The sequence below is a fragment of the Peromyscus leucopus genome, chromosome 1 (genome assembly GCF_004664715.2).
Source record: "Peromyscus leucopus breed LL Stock chromosome 1, UCI_PerLeu_2.1, whole genome shotgun sequence".
NCBI lineage: Eukaryota > Metazoa > Chordata > Mammalia > Rodentia > Cricetidae > Peromyscus > Peromyscus leucopus.
The window spans coordinates 186,953,856-186,971,206 of NC_051063.1; the positions used below are offsets into that span (position 1 = coordinate 186,953,856).

Here is a 17,351-nt window from a genome sequence, read left to right on the forward strand (position 1 = left end):
AGGTCGGCCTAGCCTACATAAATAGTGAGATTTCCTTCTCTCAAAACAACAACAAAAGAAATTCACCAAGGAAAAGACTGTGTGGTTGGTTTTCACATTTTTACTGGGGGGCACAGGGAAGGGGGCCTCTTCCATCAGCAGGAGGATTCACAGGTTCTTCAGCCATTCTAGACTTGGGCCCTGAGGGTCCTGGGGGTGGCTGGGCACATCCGGCATGTTCCCATTATCTCGTACAGGCACTGTGAAATAAAAGGGTGAGCCGCTGAGATCAGCAGATCTCTAGGGTCCTGTAGAGAAGAGGTAGTCTGTCTCTATATATTCAGAGACAGTATTGGACGCCAGGTGAGAAAGAGGACAGTGAGGGCCAGAGATTCAGGAGCGGCAGAGACAGCCAAATGAGGGAGATATCTCTAACAGGGACAGAGGAACACAGAGACCAGAAATCTGGAGAGAGAAACTCAAAACATGTTAAGTTAAAAGTACAAAGAACATCAAAAACGCAGCAGGGACTCTTCCTACACAGCTGTGCCTGCCCCTCCCCCAGCACAGGTCTCTGCTCACCTGGGTAGACGTAGGGTGTGGCCCTGTTGATCATGCCAGAATACTTGGTATAGGGGCTGATTATGGGCATAATTATAGCTGTGGAGAAAGGCATAAATGTGAGATCCAAGGATGAAGTGGCTCTCGAGGGGTGGGGAAAGGGTAGAAGCCGAGCCCTGGCAAAGGGGAGCAGGAAGAGCCAGCACAACCAGGAGGGCCCTTGGGTGGGTCCCTCAGCACTCCACCATCCCCACTTATCAGAGGTCAGTGTAAATCGAAGTGGGGAGTAGCAGAGAGGTCAGAGCCCAGGACTCAAGAACATGTGAGGCCCAAAGGCTGGTCACAAGTTGACAGCTTTTGGATTAGCCCATGTGGGCTATAGCCAAGAGTCTTCGGGAGTGGAGGTGGGTATATAACAGGATTTTTTTTTTTGAGACAGGGTTTCTCTGTGTAGTTTTGGTGCCTGTCCTGGGTCTCGCTCTGTAGACCAGGCTGGCCTCAAACTCAGAGATCCGCTTGGCTCTGCCTCCTGAGAGCTGGGATTCAAGGCATGCGCCACTGCCACCCGGCAACAGGAATGTTAATAGACCAGTGTTGCTGACACAAACTCATATAGCTTCTGTGGGCATTCCCACACATGTGGCATACAGAAACACACATATACATAAATCTGTTTTTAAAATGTGGAGGAGAGATGGCTCCTCAGTTAAGAGCACTTGCTGATCTTCCAGAGGACTTGAGTTCAATAACCAGCAGCCATGTTCATTAGCTTACAACTGCCTATACCTCCTGCTCCAAAGGATCCTATGCCCTCTTCTGACCTCCACACGCACACTTTTAAAAAAGATTGGCTTGTGTCTGCAATAAAACTTGAGAAGCCAAAGCAGACTGCTGTGAGTTTGAGGCCAGCTTGGGCTAAATCAATTGTGTGTTCCCCTATATTTGTTTTTAAATATAAACAAACTGAAAAGGTAAAAATAAAATCAGTTCTAGAAAGTATTTAACCTTGGAGCTGTGAGAGAGCTCAGCAAGTCAAAGTACCTGCTGCCAAGGCTGACAACAGGTTCAATCCCTGAGACTCCCAGAGCGGAAGGAGAGAACTGATTCCAGCAAGTTGTCCTCTGACCTCCACAACCAACTGGTGATAATCACACACACAAATGTAATTTTACCTTTAAAGAACGAATTAGTATGCCTCAAGTAATTATCTTAACGTTCTCTACATTAAAACCACATACTTTAGGGTATTCTAGGTCTTTGAAATTAGAGTGCTGGGTGGCTGGTGGGGGGGTTCTAGAACTTCATTATCACACTCCGGCTCGGCGATACTGACAATAACTATGGGACTGTGATAACTACCAAACCACAGGTCTCACCCCAGACCTTCGTCATCAGAATTTGCTTAACAGGTCACCCCCATCCCCCAGGGCTCCAGTGCATCTGAACTGTGAACAGCCCTGTCCCAAGGCAGGTTCTTCACCAGAGAGGCTTGCTGGGAGATCTGCCTAAGACAGGCTTCTGCACTTCGAAGTCCAAGTACAAGTGAGGCTGTCTTGTAGGTGTGTGTAGGATGCTGAGGAACGGAGGCTACGGTAATGTCGGAACGGAACGGGCCAGGGGGCTGCAAGATGAACTGTGGAACGCTGATGTCCTCAGGGTGGAGGATGCACACTTGCTCCTGGAGCACTCACCGAGACCCCAGATGGAGAAGGACACCACCAGCACCGGCTGGTTCGCCCAGGCATTCTTAAGGAAGGCGGAGATTCCTAGAGAGGTGGGAGAAGAGTCACCCTTGGGGGCTGCTGCGGTGACCTCTAACCCTCCCTCTCCTACCACTCCTACTCTGCAAGAGCACCCTCGTGACCGCCGCGCCCCTCTTCTGGGACGGACCCCACCGCGCCCCCAGAGCTCTGCTGAGCCTCAGTCACCAGCCAGCCCACGGCTCCCTGGGAACTACCTGAGCCCCGCGCACCTCCCGAGCCAGTACTTACTCGCGGCCATCTTGGTCTCGGAGGCGACCAGGGCGCGGAGCTCTCTGGGAGTTGTGGTCCCTTCCTTTGCGCGAGGATCCGCCCCTTGGGCTGCGCCTTTCCGAGTCGAAGTAGCGGAGTAGGAAGGCGAGGGCGTGGAGCCTTATGGGAGTTGTAGTTCCCGAGTGAGGCTTAGCCGACGTTTTAAACTACAGCAGAGAACCTTGGCGGCAAAGATTTAAACCACAAGGACTTTGCACACCTGCTGCTCTCAACTTTTTCTTTTAGCTTAAAAAAAAATGCGTCAAAGGAGTAACTTGGAGTTCTCCGGCAAGAAAGTCCGCTTTACAATGAGGTCACATCTAGACAGCCCCTCATTCTGGAAGTTCTAAATCGATACCAAATAGATTAAGGACTTTTTGTTTTGTTTTGTTTGTTTTTTGAGACAGGGTTTCTCTGTGTGTAACTCTGGCTATCTTGGAACTCACTCTGTTGACCAGGCTGGTTTTGAACTCACAGAGATCCACCTGCCTCTGCCTTCCGAGTGCTGGGATCAAAGGTGTGCACCACCACCGCCCGGCAGATTAAGGACTTTTCTGTGCTTTATGTTACTAGTGTGCATGCAGCTCACCGCATTTTTCCCCCCGCCCCTCAGTCTCGCTGGAGATTGAAACCAGAATAGGCTAGACTACCCTTCTACCACTGAACCACGCCCCCAGGCTGTAGATGGTGGATTTTAGGCAAGTCCTTTACTGTTGACTGCCACATTTTCGCGCCCTATCTCTAGTTTTTATTTTGAGACAGGGTTTCATTAAATGGCTCAGGTTGGTGCCGCAAGCTTTGAACTTGGGGTCCTCTTGCCTTGGTTGTTCAAAGTAGGTGGGATTACAAACCCGAGCCTCCAAGACCGTGCACATCACTTAAAAAAAAAAGTTATCGGCTTGAGCCAGCGAGACCCGGGACTGTGAGGCACTGATGGAGTCTGAGCCTTCTCTTCCTCTCTCTCTCTCTCTCTCTCTCTCTCTCTCTCTCTCTCTCTCTCTCTCATTCTCTCTCTCTCTCCTCTCACCACTGGGGCTAGAACACACTGGGCAAGCAGTCTCCCCCTTCGCTACAACATCCCCAGCCCTCCTCCCCTACTTCTAAATGGAATTAATGAATACCGGAGGCTCTGACTGTCCCTCTTGCAACTTTTTCCAAGACAATGCGGCAATGACACTGTTACCCAGGGTCCTCCACCTGACTCCTCTCTTCCCTAAACAGGGCTCTCACATGGCTTTCTGGTGCTGCTTCATTTCCTCAGAGGACAGAAGGCAGGGTCCGCCTTTTCCCCAGCTCCACGGAGAGTGCCCGCCATGATCCTGTCGCTGATACTCCAGCTGTTGACCTTCTGTGAGCCGTCCCTCCCCTGTGTGTGGGTGGGTGCTTGGCTGGGCTGAGAGCCGTATCTGATTATCTGGAATCAACATCCAGTTTAGAAAAAAGAGTCAGGACTGGTACCCAGACACTCGAGTCCTAAATGGGGGAAGACAGACTGCTGGGTCTGGGGTGAGCATAGATTTCTCTGGATCTCCAGGCAGGAGGAAAGTAAGTGATATCTAGGGTCAAGGAATATACTCAGTTCTCATGACAGATGGGCAGGACTCCTGCACTGGAAAGAGGAGCACATCCAGACTTCCAAACCCCAAGAGGGAGAACAAAGGCCCACTCTCTTGGGTCAGACCGCTGGCTTCTTAAGTACCTGGGGAATGGAAGTCTAGAGTTTTGCTGGATCCTAAAGAAGACAGGGATAGGATTCTTATTTCCCAGAGGAAAAAGAAACTGTGTAGTCAGACTCTAGGGCTCTCAGTGAGGGAAGACTGGTAGTCACAAGCTTTGGAAAAGAACTGGCTCCTAACCTTCTGCAGGGCCCGTGTGTCACGCGGACTTCGCACCCACAGGTGAGTGGCATGCTCCCAGTGCTCTCCTTCATGCTGCTCACACCCCATCTCCACCAAACCACTTTATTTTGATGCCCAGCCTCACCCCAGATTTCCTTATTCCCCTCTCCTCCTCTTCCTTCTCCCTCTTTCCATCCCTTCGTTTCCCCTAACTCCCTTGTTCCTTTTATTTCTTCTTTTTCTCCTATCTCCTTTCCTCCCCTCCGTCCTTCTCCCCTCCCTCTCCTCCCTCCTCCATTCCTTTCCTCCTTGGCCCCTTCCCTTCCCTCTCTTCTCCCTTCTCTTCCCTTCATCCCTTTAGTGACCATTAGAGGTGAGTATAGAAGACCATGAATGTGGATACTAAGGAGACCTAAACTAGACCATCTTCTTCATTGCATGGCCTTGAACAAACCAGGGTCTTGAAGACTCCATCTCCTTCTCTGGAAAATGGGCTGCAGTAAGGATTTAATATGATTATGTAGGTCAACTGTAGGCTCGGATCCTGGCATAGTCCAGACATAGGATTTCCTGCAATGCCCATTATACCAGCTTCTCTCACTGGAAACTGCTTTCCACAAAAGGAGGATTCCCCTACCCCAGGATGGTTTCACCTTGGGTTTTCTGGTGGAGACGGTGTTTCCTTTCTCCCAACCTTTCTCCCATTGTACTCCAGTTTTGAATGAGAACCATCTGGGAAGCCATTCATATCTGAGTTATCAGTTAACTATTTCATTTTATGTGTATGAGTATTTTGCCTGTATGCATGTATGTGCACCACATCCATGTCTGGAGCTGGCAGAGCTCAGAAGAAACCTGAGGATCCTGTGGACTGGAGTTATAGGTGGTTATGAGCTACCATGTGGTGCTGAGAATCAAACCCCAGTCTTTTGCAAAAGCAGCAAGTACTCTTAACTGCTGAGCCATCTGTCTAGTCCCCTGATTTTAAATTTGTTTTTTTATTATTATTTTCTTTCTTTCTTTTTTTTTTTTTTTTTGAGACAGGATTTCTTTGTGTATCCCTGGCTGTCCTGGAACTCACTATGTAGACCAGGCTGGCTTTGAACTTACAGAGAGCTGCCTGCCTCTGCCTCCTAAATGCTGGGACTAAAGATGTGCGCCACTACCACCTGCCTATTATTTTAAATGATACAGCTAATGGGTACTCAGTGTTATAAAGACTCAGTCATTACCAAAAGATATAACAATCTTCCTCTTCCCCTTCCTGTGTTCCTGAAACAAGCTTCAGATCCTACAAAAAGCTTTCCATGCATTCATACACATCACGCATTTACACACTTCCCCCTTTTCTTGCCAGATCAAAATTGGTATTTCATGACCCATTCTGCTCTGGGTCTTAAATGTTAGACTTAACAATTTGTCTTGGAGATATTTCCCAATCATTACAGTTATTTTTACATTTGAAATTTATTTACAAATAAGAGTTTGCCTATGTATGCTGAGGCAGTGGAATTATTGAGTCATTGACCATGTTATGTTTTTGTTGTTTGGATATGTACTAGGGATGCTTTGAAACTATGGTCTTGTGCGTCGTGGGCTAGTACTCTCTCACCGAGCAACACTCCCAGTCCCTCACCGGGGCATTCTAGAGAGATGTTCTACCACTGAGCCACACCCCCCCAGCCCTCACTGAGGAATGGTTACATGTACCCCACTGTTCTATCACCTACTTAAGAAAGATTTATTTTTTTTTCTAATTATGTGTATGTGTTTGTGTCTGTGTGGGAGTATACGTACATGAGTGCACGTGCCTGCAGAGGCCAGAGATGTCAAGATCCCTCCTGGAACTAGAGTTACAAGTAGTTATATGTCGCTCATTGTGGGTGCTAGAAGCCAAACCTAGGTCCTCTGCAAGAGCAGCAAGCACTCTTAACTGTTGAGTCATCTCTTCAGTTCACTAGTCTATGACCTGTTAAAGACCCACCTTTCAACATCGTTATATCAAAGATTAAGCTGGGGAACACGTTCAATTCCCGTAGCAGTAATTATTGTCATGTGGCAAACCTTAACTGCTTGTAGTGAGGTGTGGTGGTACACAGCTGTCAGCCTAGCAATTGGAAACTGAGGCAGAAGGATTACAAGTTTGAAGCCAGCCTGTACCACCAGTGAGGTCTAGAATAAACTGAGCTACACAGTGAGGCTTTGTCTCAAAACAAACAAATGAACAACAACAAAAAAAAACCAGTAATAATAAGACCAAACAAAACAAAGTAACCATTTCTGGTATTATATTTTGAAACTATACCTTAAAATTTCGGAGAAGGGCTTGGGGATTAGCTTGGTTGATAGATTGCTTGCCCACCAGGCCCCTGTACTACATAGATGGGGAGGGGAGGTGGTGGTCCCGATGGTGGCTCATTCTTATAATCCAGAAAGATCAGAAGTTCAAGGTCATTCTTCTCTACATAGCAAGTTCAAGGCCTGCCAGGGTTACACAAGAACTTGTCTAAAAAAAAAAAAAAAAAGGAGGAGGTTTGAGGCTATATCTTAGTGGCAGAGTGAGTGATTACCCACAATGCATAAGGCCCTGGGTTCACTTCTGGGCAAAAACAAATAACTACAGGGAAAAGCTGTAGTCAGACTTTCCTTTGGGCCACCAGCTCACAAATAACGGCACAGAGACTTATTATTAATTATAAAAGCTTGGCCATTAGCTTAGGCTTGTCCCGCTTGCTCTTATGACTTAAATTAACCCCCTCCCTTTTTTTTTTAATTAATCTATGTTCTACGATGTGGCTTTTATCTCTCTCCCATTCTCTGTGTCCCACTCTTCCATGCTCAATGGTGTCCCACTTTTCTTCTTCCCAGAGTCCTCTCTGTGCCCAGAAGTCCCCCCTAACCTCTTTCCGCCTAGCCATTGGCCATGCAGCTCTTTATTAAACCAATCAGAAGGTGCCTTGGCAAAGATGCGTCTTCACAGTGTAAACAAATATTCCACAGCAGAAAACTCAGTTAAAGGTGGGCATGGTGGTGCAGACCTTTGATCCCAGCACTCGCAAGGCAGAGGCAGGAGGATCTCTGTGAATTCTAGGCCAACCTGGGCTACAGAGCAAGTTCCAGGACAGCTGGGGCTGCTACACAGAGAAACCCTTCCTCCAAAACAAAACAAGCTCAAAGTTTTACTCCTGTGATTTTCAGCTAGTTTGGGCCAGTTGTAATTGTACTCCAGGCCCTCCCCTCCTTTATAGAGATCTAAGATCAGGAGAGATCGGTGTCTGTCCAACTTCTTCTACGTCTCCTGGGGCTGCTGGGAGGGATGGAGGGTCCTGAGGACCCAAGCACTTCTCTTTATTAAGCTCCGCCAGCCTCAAACCCCAAGCCCTGGCTGGGGGCTCACCCTGCCGCAGTTGTGACTCCGGGAGTCAACGTGACCTTGCGGTGCCGTGCACCCCAACCTGCCTGGCGGTTTGCACTCTTCAGAGCTGGGGATGTTACCCCCCTGTTCTTCCGGGATGTGTCCGCGGAGCTGGCTGAGTTCTTCCTGGAGGAAGTGGCTCTGGCCCAGGGAGGCAGTTATTACTGCCGCTATCGCAGGACAGACTGGGGACCCGGTGTCTGGTCCCAGTCCAGCAATGTCTTGGAACTGCTGGTGACAGGTGAGATCCGGGAGGAATTGGAGAAGGGCGCAGGAGTGAGGTTAAGGTGGAGGGTGGGTGTGGCGGGGAAGAGGGACACAGGAGAGAGATGGTAGGGAGGTAGAACATAGGGGAAGAGGAGGGAGGAGGAAGGGGGAGGGCAAAGAGAGACAGGCAAGCCAGCCTACTTAAAACCTTGCCTGTGTTCTACAGATCAGCTGCCCAGACCAACGCTGGTTGCATTGCCTGGGCCTGTGGTAGCTCCAGGAGCCAACATAAGCCTGCGCTGTGCAGGCCGCATGCCGGGCATGAGTTTTGCGCTGTACCGCGTGGGTGTGGCAATCCCTCTGCAGTACATCGACTCTGTGTATCCCTGGGCTGACTTCCCTCTGACGGGCGCCCATGCTCCGGGCACCTACAGCTGTTATTACCACACACCATCTGCGCCCTATGTGCTGTCACAGCGCAGCCCGCCGCTGGTCATCAGCTCCGAAGGTGAGGTGCTCTGGGCCTTCTTCAGACCCAAGGGTCCAGGGACATTAACCCCATTCAATTTAGAGACGTGGGAGTTGAAGTCTACAACTCCGTCTGTGTGTCAGATATGCAGAAGAGCATCAAGACTCGGGTACGGCTCGGAGACGGGCACCAACACCCTGTCTCCCTCTCTTTGGCCCATAGGTTCCGGCTCCTTGGACTATACTCAGGGAAACCTCATTCGTTTGGGAGTGGCCGGGCTGGTCCTCATCTGTTTGGGCATCTTAGTTACTTTTGACTGGCATAGCAGGAACTCTGCTTTTGGTGGCCTCCTGCCTCAGCAAAACTGTGTGTAGGCATGTGGGATGAGAAGGTCCTGTCTGGAGATGGGCAGAGAAGCCGGGATCATTGGTGATTACCCCTTGTGGAAGGCTCCAGGCGTCCAGACTCCACTGGATTAACCACCCTCACCCTTTTGCACGGTAGCTTCCTGCTGGGTCCTCTCCTAGACTTCCCAGGGGAGTGGACAGCACTACCATATTTCTTTGGTTGCAAAATGGTTTAATACAACATTATTAGGGGTGTTGAAGGATTAAAAGCAGTGGCTGGCCTGTGGTAAATGATGTTCAGTTAATGTTAGTGACTTTATCCTCTCTTGAAAACCCCTTCCCCCCTCATATCTCCTCCCTCCCATCCCCCTCTCCCCTCTCCCCTTCTTTTCCTTTTTTTCCCGGCTTTGCTGTGAGCATAGGTTCATTCTATCACACTTAGAAAACAATTATATATATGTATATACATATACATACATACATGCATACATGCATACATACATACATATGTAGTCAGACATTTTCCTGTGTCCCCGCCTGGTCCCACAGCTGCTCCGTCCCAAGTAAACACACAGAGGCTTATGTTAATTATAGACTGTATGGCCATGGCCTATGGCTCAGGCTTCTTGCTAGCTAGCTCTTACAATTTAATTCAACCGATTCCTATAAATGTATGTGTTACTATGTGGCTGTGGCTTTACTGGTCTGCTGGCATCTTGTTGTTCCTTTGGCTGCTGCTGGCTTCTCTCTCCAGACTCTGCCTTTCTCTTTCCCGTCTCTTTCCTTGGATTTCCCACCGGCCTCTATGCTGCCTTGCTATAGGCCAAAGCAGCTTATTTATTAACCAATGGGAACAGCATATATTCACAGTATACAGAAAGACAGCCCACAGCTTACATACATTATATATTGGTTTTTTGAGCCAGGGTTTCTCTGTGTAACTTTGGCTATCCTTTGTAGACCAGGCTGACCTCGAACTCAGAGATTCACCTTGGCTGATATATATATATATATCTTAGCTCCCCAAAGAGGTCAGAAGAGGACATATGATCCCCTGGAACTGGAACTACAGATTGGATCTGAGCTACGATGTGGGTGCTAAACCAAAGTCCTCTAGAAGAGAAGCCAGTACTATTAACTGCTAAGCCATCTCTCCAGGACCTCAAATTTGGAGGATTCAAATCCTCGTTTTTCTTCCAATGTTTTGGTTTTTTGCTTTTTAGCATAGGGCACTGAACCTATGCCCTTGTATATGCTTAGCAAGTACTTTACCCCTAAGGTACAACCCCAGGCCCCTGGCCAACTTAAATAAAAATCAAGAATTAAGGTTTGGCGTTTTGCCGGGGCTGTGGTGACGCATGCCTGTAATCCCAGCACTTGGGAGGCAGAGGCAGGCGGATCTCTGTGAGTTCGAGGCCAGCCTGGGCTACAGAGCGAGATCCAGGACAGGCTCCAAAGCTACAGAGAAACCCTGTCTCGAAAAAAAAAAAAAAAAAAAAAAAAAAAAAAAAAAAAGTTTTGGCGTTTTAGAAACAGTCGAAACAGTCTCATTCTATAACTAAAAATAGCCTGAACTTGCAGAAATGATCCTGCCTCAGCCTCTTGAGTGCCAGGATAACAGGTATGAGCCACCTTACCCAGCTGGAAAACTCTTTTTGAAGGGTGTTTACTGACCTGATGCTGTCTGGACAATGAGAAGCTCCAGAAGTGTTGATACAGTTTGTTACTTTTGTATCACTGCGACCACACACCTGACAGAAACAAATCAGGAACTGTTTATCTCTGCCTCCGGTTTAAGAGGATTCAGTCCATGCACTTGGTTCCATGTTTCTGGGCTGGTAATGAAGTAGAACAATATGGTGGAGAAGCTTCTTCATGGAAGACAGGAAGCAGAAGCTCTATCATTTCCTTCATGACATCTCCCTTGTTTGCCAACCAAACCTTTTTTTTTTTCCTTAAAGATTTATTCATTATGTATACAGGATTCTGTCTGCATTTATGCCTGCAGGCAGAAAAGGGCACCAGATCTTATTAGAGATGGTTCTGAGCCACCTTGTGACTGCTGGGAATTGAACTCAGGACCTCTGGAAGAGCAGCCAGTGCTCTTAACCTCTGAGCCATCTCTTTAGCCCCAACCAAATCCTTTTTAACTCCTCCTCTGACCTTACCCCAAAGTGGACCAAACTCAGACTAAGCAGAGCCCCTGAATTACAACCACATTTGTAAGAGGCTCCTCTAGGTCCTTCATTGCCTTCAACAGGGATCCATTGCCAGGGCAACGGTAAACAGAGCTCGCATAGTAGAACTTTGACCTGGAAACCATCTCTCTTGGTCTGCTTCCCACTCGGCTCTTGGCTGCCCCCAAGTTGTAAAAATAACAAGAAGCGTTCTTGCTGCCTGTTTTCACCTTATGTCTCTTACCTACCGGAGCATGGCTGCCTTCCAGTATCTCCTGACTTCGCTAATTTAAATTTTCTGTTTTATCGGACTAAACAATGTTTCGTCATTATTATACACACAAGTCTGGAAGCAATTCCTGCCACCCAACATGCCTACTAATTCTGCTCCAGTTCTAGTGGAGCACGTACCTTCTCCTGCATTATGAGTCTCAACTTCCACCCCTTCTCTTTCCACATCATGGAGATGAAGATTCAGATTTGTGGTTTTTGTTTGTTTGTTTGTTTGTTTTGTTTTTTTGAGACAGAGTTTCCAACACATGGAAAAAAAGACAGAAACAATAATTTCCTCATGCCCCCTTCTCCTTTCTTCCTTCTTTCTTTTTTTCTTTTGTTTATTTGTTTTTATTTTATTTTTTTATTTTTTGAGAGAGGGTTTCTTTGATAGCCTTGGCTGTTCTAGAACTAGCTCTGTAGACCAGACCAGGCTGGCCTCAAACTCACAGAGATCCTCCCGCCTCTGCTTCCCAAGTGCTGGGATTAAAGATGTGTGCCACCACCACCTAGCCCTTTCTTTCTTTTTAAAAAATATTTTAATGTTTTGGGACAGGGACAGAGTAAGGACAAAGTTTACATCACAACCCTATATACAAATTTTCTGTATCTGGGGGCTGGAGGGGTAGCTTTAGGGTTAATTGCTGATACCACATTTGCAGAGGATTCAAGTTTGGTTCCCAGTATAATCCATGTTAAGTACCTCATATCACCTGTAATTCCAGCTCCAGGGGATCAATGCTTCTTGTCTCAACAGGTACTTATGCGTATACATGATTGAAAATAATAAAAGCAAACCTTAAAAACAAATCATTATATATAATATATAGCGTGTAAAGTCAAATTACACACATATACGCACATACACACACATATATGTATATGGCGAGTGTGTTCAAGTTTCATGATCTGAAGTTTACTTCTACATGCTTGCACACTGTCATAGTCTGTCTCTTGTAAAATGCCACTCACAAGACTGGAGAGATGGCTCAGCAGCTCACAAACTGCTCTTACACAGGACCCGAGTTCAGTTCTCGGCGCCCACATCAGGTAGCTTTCAACTGCCTATAACTCCAGCTCAAGGAAAAACCTATTAGAATTCAAAAGAAAACCCCCACGACAGGCAAGCTGTAAATCCCAGCAGCTGCGCAGAGGAGGACAATCGGGAAGAGAGGACAAACAACGCCCACGCTGTTTGAATTAAGTCAGCGTGGAGGTCAGCCACAGGGTGGGGAGTGGAGCAAAGCAAGAAGCCCAAAGTCCCAAGGGAAAGCATGCTTAGGTTCTGGTCAGTATCCAAAAGAAAAAGTGTAGAAAAAGCCAGGATTCTGAAAGGCGGACAGACCCAGCCGAACCACACAGTAGCTTGTAGGGACTGCGTCAGAGCAGGAATTCTGGGAAAACAAAGTACACTATCGCATTACAGGGATAATTACTACTTCTAATTCTTTAGCATGGTTTAAGGTGGATTCGCCTTGCTCATGCTGGACCCTTGGCCGGGTGACCGACCCGCTCTGTTGGAGAAGTCTTAAGGGAAGAGATGATGGATTGTCTCCGTCTAGTGGTAGATTCCATTCCTCACGATCACACCTTAGCGTGCATGCACGGAGGGCAGGGGACAGCTTTGTGGGGTTGGTTCTCTCAGCCCAGCAGGTCCCAGGGATGGAAGTCATGCTGTCGGTGTTGGTGGTAAGCACCTGTCTTAGTCGCCGTTCCGTTGTTGTGAAGAGACAGCCATGACCATGGCAACTCTTAGGAAAGAACTGGAGGGTTTAGTCAAAGTATTATGGTCTGGGGAAGTGTTTTTTGTTTTTGCTTTTAAGACAGGGTCTCTCTCTCTCTCTCTCTCTCTCTCTCTCTCTCTCTCTCTCTCTCTCTCTCTCTCTCTCTCTCTCTCTCTCTCTCTCTCTCTCTCTGTAATCTTGGCTGTTCAGGAACTATGTAGACCAGGTAGACCTTGAGCTCACAGAGATCCAGTGCTTCTGCTTCCCGAGCGCTGGGATTAAAGGTGTGCGCCACCATATCTGTCCTGGGCTGTGCGTTTCAACAGACTTCTTTCGCTTCAGATAGAAGTATGGATATGGGAAAGCATAAGTTGAATACAGTGTAGATGAGAAATCTCAACCTGTCTCCAGCTGGAGAGCCATACTGAAAGCAATTCATCCTGTTTTTTTGAGCTGATATTGGATAGTCCATAACGGGCCTCAGATCCTTTGACCTTTGTGAAACTCACTGTCACTTTCTATGAAAGCTCATATCCTGCCCCCATAAAACTGTACCATCTGGGAATTGGGCAGCTTCGCTGGGCAAGCAGGAATCTTATTTAAAATCTGGTTTAGTACCTCAGGTAAGGTCAGTGGTTTCTAAACAGAATGATTTAGAAGGGCCAAAGGGAAAGAACCCCCTGGACCTCCCCACTGGTCTAGGAACAAAGTCAGGGACATTTGTCCTCTTGTGTAGGCTTGATATGACTGTGAGCTCTTTGGATGGAGCCTTCCCTCCAAAAGTTAGAGGACTTTGTCACTTCCAGGGGTCCCTTACTTTGCAGCTTGGATATGAGTCTAGAGGAGGCTTATGGCCTGATGGCCCTCAGGTCCTCCACTATTCTGTGATATACCTTTGACTTAATTTTTTAAAAAAATTTAAAGAATATTTATTATTTATTTACTTTTTTAAAAAAATTTTATAGGTCGTGTTTTTATTATTTATTTTCAATATGTGTGTCTATGTGTGTGCACACACATGCACATTGCAGATCACATACGGAAGTCAGAGGACAACTTTATGGAACCGTTCTCTCCTTTCTTTACATGGGTTCTAGGAGCAGACTCAGGCTGCCGGGTTTACAGGGCAAGCACCTTTACCCACTTAGATATGCTACTGGCCCTCTCTCTGTTGTACATTTATTTATGTATTTACTTATGTATTGTGTGTGTGTGTGTGTGTGTGTGTGTCTGCGTGCACATGTGTTTATATGCATGCCATAGTGCTCACATAGAGGAGACCAGAGGTCAATTTTAGGACATCAGTCAACTCGTGGCTGAAATGTCCTGGCTGACCCTAGTGATAACAGGAAAGAACCCATTTGACACAGATTAGATCAATTCCTCTGATTGGTTCCTCACTCCCCTGCGTGTTTCTAGTTGCAGAAAAGGGTTTCTGCACAAACCTATCAAAACGGCATCCAAGTTAAACATCTAACATGCTACTGCCACCCTGTGGCTGATTTCTGAACAACACCAGAATCTAGACCATCACATATGCGCACATGATTAGGACGGTAGTGGCTATCTGGTGTTGTCTGTTCCAGACGATGGGTTGTGATACCATCTGGTGAATCCATTCTCACAATAGAGCATGTAACTGAAAACCTTCCACACCAGCTGTCCCATGCCCTGGGTACAGCGACAGGCAGCGCTGGAAACAGCGGTAGGTCGATCATCCGTGTGTGTCTGAATGCTAAGGGTCCCATTGGTGGTCTCAACAACCAGTGTCGTAGACCTATGTCCTCTGAGGAGAACAGTCAAAATCGTCATTATGTTACCTGTGTTTACTTGTATCAATCACAATCAGGCCCGTGGATGGTTGACATTCCCTCATGGAAGGCGAGGGGTCACTGGACTCTCCCTTGAATATTCATTTGCTCCTCCGGGCATTTTGTATGCCATTCTGCCATGACTGCAAGTGGTGGGCTAGGGTGGGCGTCTCATGGAGGGGCTAGATAGAATGGAGGAAGCTAGCTGCGGGGTTGCTCCGTCTATGCCGCCATGGAGGAGCCATCATCCATGCTGGGTGCAGACCTCCCAACGCCGCTGCTTTGGGGTCATCCATGTTCCTGCCTGCACCCCCTCACCTGCGCTTTGTAAGTCAGCCTAAGAACTCAACTGTTTCCCAAGTCAGCTTTGGTGAAATCGTATTTTGGCTTGTTGTTGGGAAAGGGTGGGAAAGAATTTTCATAACACACAGGCTTTTACTTCTGCAGGGCTTAAGTCTTCCTCCCAGCAGCTAATCAACGCTACCATTTTTGTGCATCTGTCCCAGTCTGCCACAGACTAGTGATCCAAGAGCTGAGTATCTGCCCAGCATCATGGGGTTCTGGTGAGGGCTATTTGTGGATTGTAGATCCACACTACCTTCTTGCTGTAGGAAGGGTAGAGAAGGGGAGGAGAAAGAGGGAGCAAATATCTTCCTTATTTTTTTTTTTTAAGACAGAGTCTCATTTAATCCAGGTTGGAGCTGGGCCTATAGCTCAGTTAATAAAGTGCCTGCCCAGCATGATGAAAGCCCTCCCTGGCACCTCATAAAACTGGGTGAGGTAGCAAATGCCTGTCATCCTAGCATTTGGGAGATAGATGCAGGAGGACCAGAAATTCAGGTAATCCCTAACTATATATAAAATTCAGAGTCAGCCTGAACCATCTGAGACTCTGTCTTAAAAACAAAGCAAACAGCCAGGCAGTGGTGGCGCACGCCTTTAATCCCAGCACTCATGAGGCAGAGGCAGGTGGATCTCTGTGAGTTCAAGGCCAGCTTGGTCTACAGAGCAAGTTCCAGGACAGTCAGGGCTACACAGAGAAACCCTGTCTTGAGAAAAAAAAAAGATTGTAATTGATTCATGCATTATGATGTGCATATAGGGATGATGGATTATGGGTATGAATATGTACATGTGAATACAGGTGCCTCGGGAAGCCAGAAGCACTGGATTCCCCTGGACTGGAGTTACAGGCAGTTGTGAGCCACCCAAATGTGTGCTGGGAACTGAACGCTGGCCTCTTTCTCTCTATATATATGCATTTGTGAAAGCTGGTCTTTCCTTCTACAGTGTGGGTCCAGGCACCGAATTCAGGGTGTCAAGTGCCCTCACCAGCACTCCATCTCACCAGCCTCAGAGCCCAGGGTCTTATCCATAAATACTAGGCAAACACTCTACTTCAGAATTACACCCCCAGCCCTTTTAAACTTCTTGTATTTTGAGACAGGGTCTCCCTGAATTTTCCAGGCTGGCATTGAACTCACTTTGTCGCCTAGGTGGACCTTGCATTTGCTGTCCTTCTGCCTTGGCCTCCGGTGTAACTGGGATTCACAGGCAGGGACCACCAGAGTCACCTTATCCTTGTTTATTTACTTAGATGCTGACAATGTCATATTATATATAATGTATTTTAGTCATTGTTTCCTCTACCCTCCTTCCCACCCCACCTTCTCTTATTCCCCTGCCATTCTTACAGAACTCCAGGGCTTATTTTTTTATACTAAACTGAAGTAGTAAGGAGGCTGTTTTCTGAGGTCCTTGAGCCATTATGGCAGTTAGGATGACAAGGGGTTGTGGGATCTATAGCCAAGTCAGGAAGAAGTGTGGGTTACAGGGAGACCCACCACTTGCAACTGACACCTGATGTGGACCCAGGCGAGGGGGACAGAGCCCTCAACCTGGGCCTGCTCGAAGTCTGGGGAGTTAGTGTCAGAACTGAGTCTATTTTTTGGACACTTCTGCAGCAAACCACAGACTCTACTTATCTGGGAGGAAATGCTGCACACTTGGGGTCAGATTCACTGTGGTTGGAGAAACAGTTTTCCTTGCCCCAGCTCTCACTCGTAAGGCTGGCATAAGGCCATCCCCCACTTCCTGTTGCTGATGTATTACAGATTGGAGCTGCAAGAAAACAGAAATGTTTGTTTGCCATCTAGATTTAGCACCTTGGCAGTGAGGTCTACAAAGTGGCTGCAGACGTGTGTGTGTGTGTGTGTGTGTGTGTGTGTGTGTGTGTGTGGTGTGTTTTGACTCTATTATGTAGCTCTGGAGTTATGGCTGCCATGGAACTCATGATGTAGACCAGGCTGGCCTCAAATTCACAGACATCTGTCTGCCTCTCGGCCTCTGGCTCCCATTTTAATGGTGTATTTTTGTGAGGAAGGATTAATAGGAAGCTGATTTATTCTTCAGTTTGTTCTCTAGATCTACATAATACCCTGTTTAGGTCTAAAAGGGTCATTTGGGGCTGGAGCTTGTGGGTCAGCAGCAAAGCCCTTGCCTAGAATCCACTGCTGAGGGGCTAGGGGTGTAGTTCAG

General features: G+C 47.4%; 2 protein-coding genes across 2 annotated transcripts; one reads left to right on the forward strand and one right to left on the reverse strand.

The window, feature by feature from the left end:
* Window positions 1-80: 80 nt before the first annotated feature.
* Ndufa3 (NADH:ubiquinone oxidoreductase subunit A3) lies at window positions 81-2,622 on the reverse strand. Its single transcript, XM_028863039.2, has 4 exons — window positions 2,532-2,622; window positions 2,232-2,306; window positions 562-639; window positions 81-239 (listed from the first exon to the last, which is right to left on the reverse strand). The coding sequence occupies exons 1-4, from the start codon at window positions 2,539-2,541 to the stop codon at window positions 148-150; spliced, it is 255 nt and encodes an 84-aa protein (XP_028718872.1). The 5' UTR covers window positions 2,542-2,622; the 3' UTR covers window positions 81-147.
* Window positions 2,623-3,785: 1,163 nt separating this feature from the next.
* Window positions 3,786-9,187, forward strand: Oscar (osteoclast associated Ig-like receptor). The gene is made up of 6 exons (XM_037199814.1): window positions 3,786-3,902; window positions 4,418-4,450; window positions 4,752-4,763; window positions 7,747-8,046; window positions 8,239-8,520; window positions 8,704-9,187. The coding sequence occupies exons 1-6, from the start codon at window positions 3,866-3,868 to the stop codon at window positions 8,853-8,855; spliced, it is 816 nt and encodes a 271-aa protein (XP_037055709.1). The 5' UTR covers window positions 3,786-3,865; the 3' UTR covers window positions 8,856-9,187.
* The last annotated feature ends 8,164 nt before the right edge of the window (window positions 9,188-17,351 follow it).

What these genes read in the sequence shown, in the direction of transcription:
- Ndufa3 (XM_028863039.2), bottom strand. An exon ending in CTTCTCCATCTGGGGTCTCG is followed by an intron (nt 640 to 2,231) that starts GTGAGTGCTCCA and finishes CTTTCTCCACAG; the next exon opens with CTATAATTATGCCCATAATC. An exon ending in CACACCCTACGTCTACCCAG is followed by an intron (nt 240 to 561) that starts GTGAGCAGAGAC and finishes TTTATTTCACAG; the next exon opens with TGCCTGTACGAGATAATGGG.
- Oscar (XM_037199814.1), top strand. Translation starts at nt 3,866, where the DNA reads ATGATCCTGTCGCTGATACTCCAGCTGTTGACCTTCT. An exon ending in CTTGGAACTGCTGGTGACAG is followed by an intron (nt 8,047 to 8,238) that starts GTGAGATCCGGG and finishes TGTGTTCTACAG; the next exon opens with ATCAGCTGCCCAGACCAACG. An exon ending in GCTGGTCATCAGCTCCGAAG is followed by an intron (nt 8,521 to 8,703) that starts GTGAGGTGCTCT and finishes TTTGGCCCATAG; the next exon opens with GTTCCGGCTCCTTGGACTAT.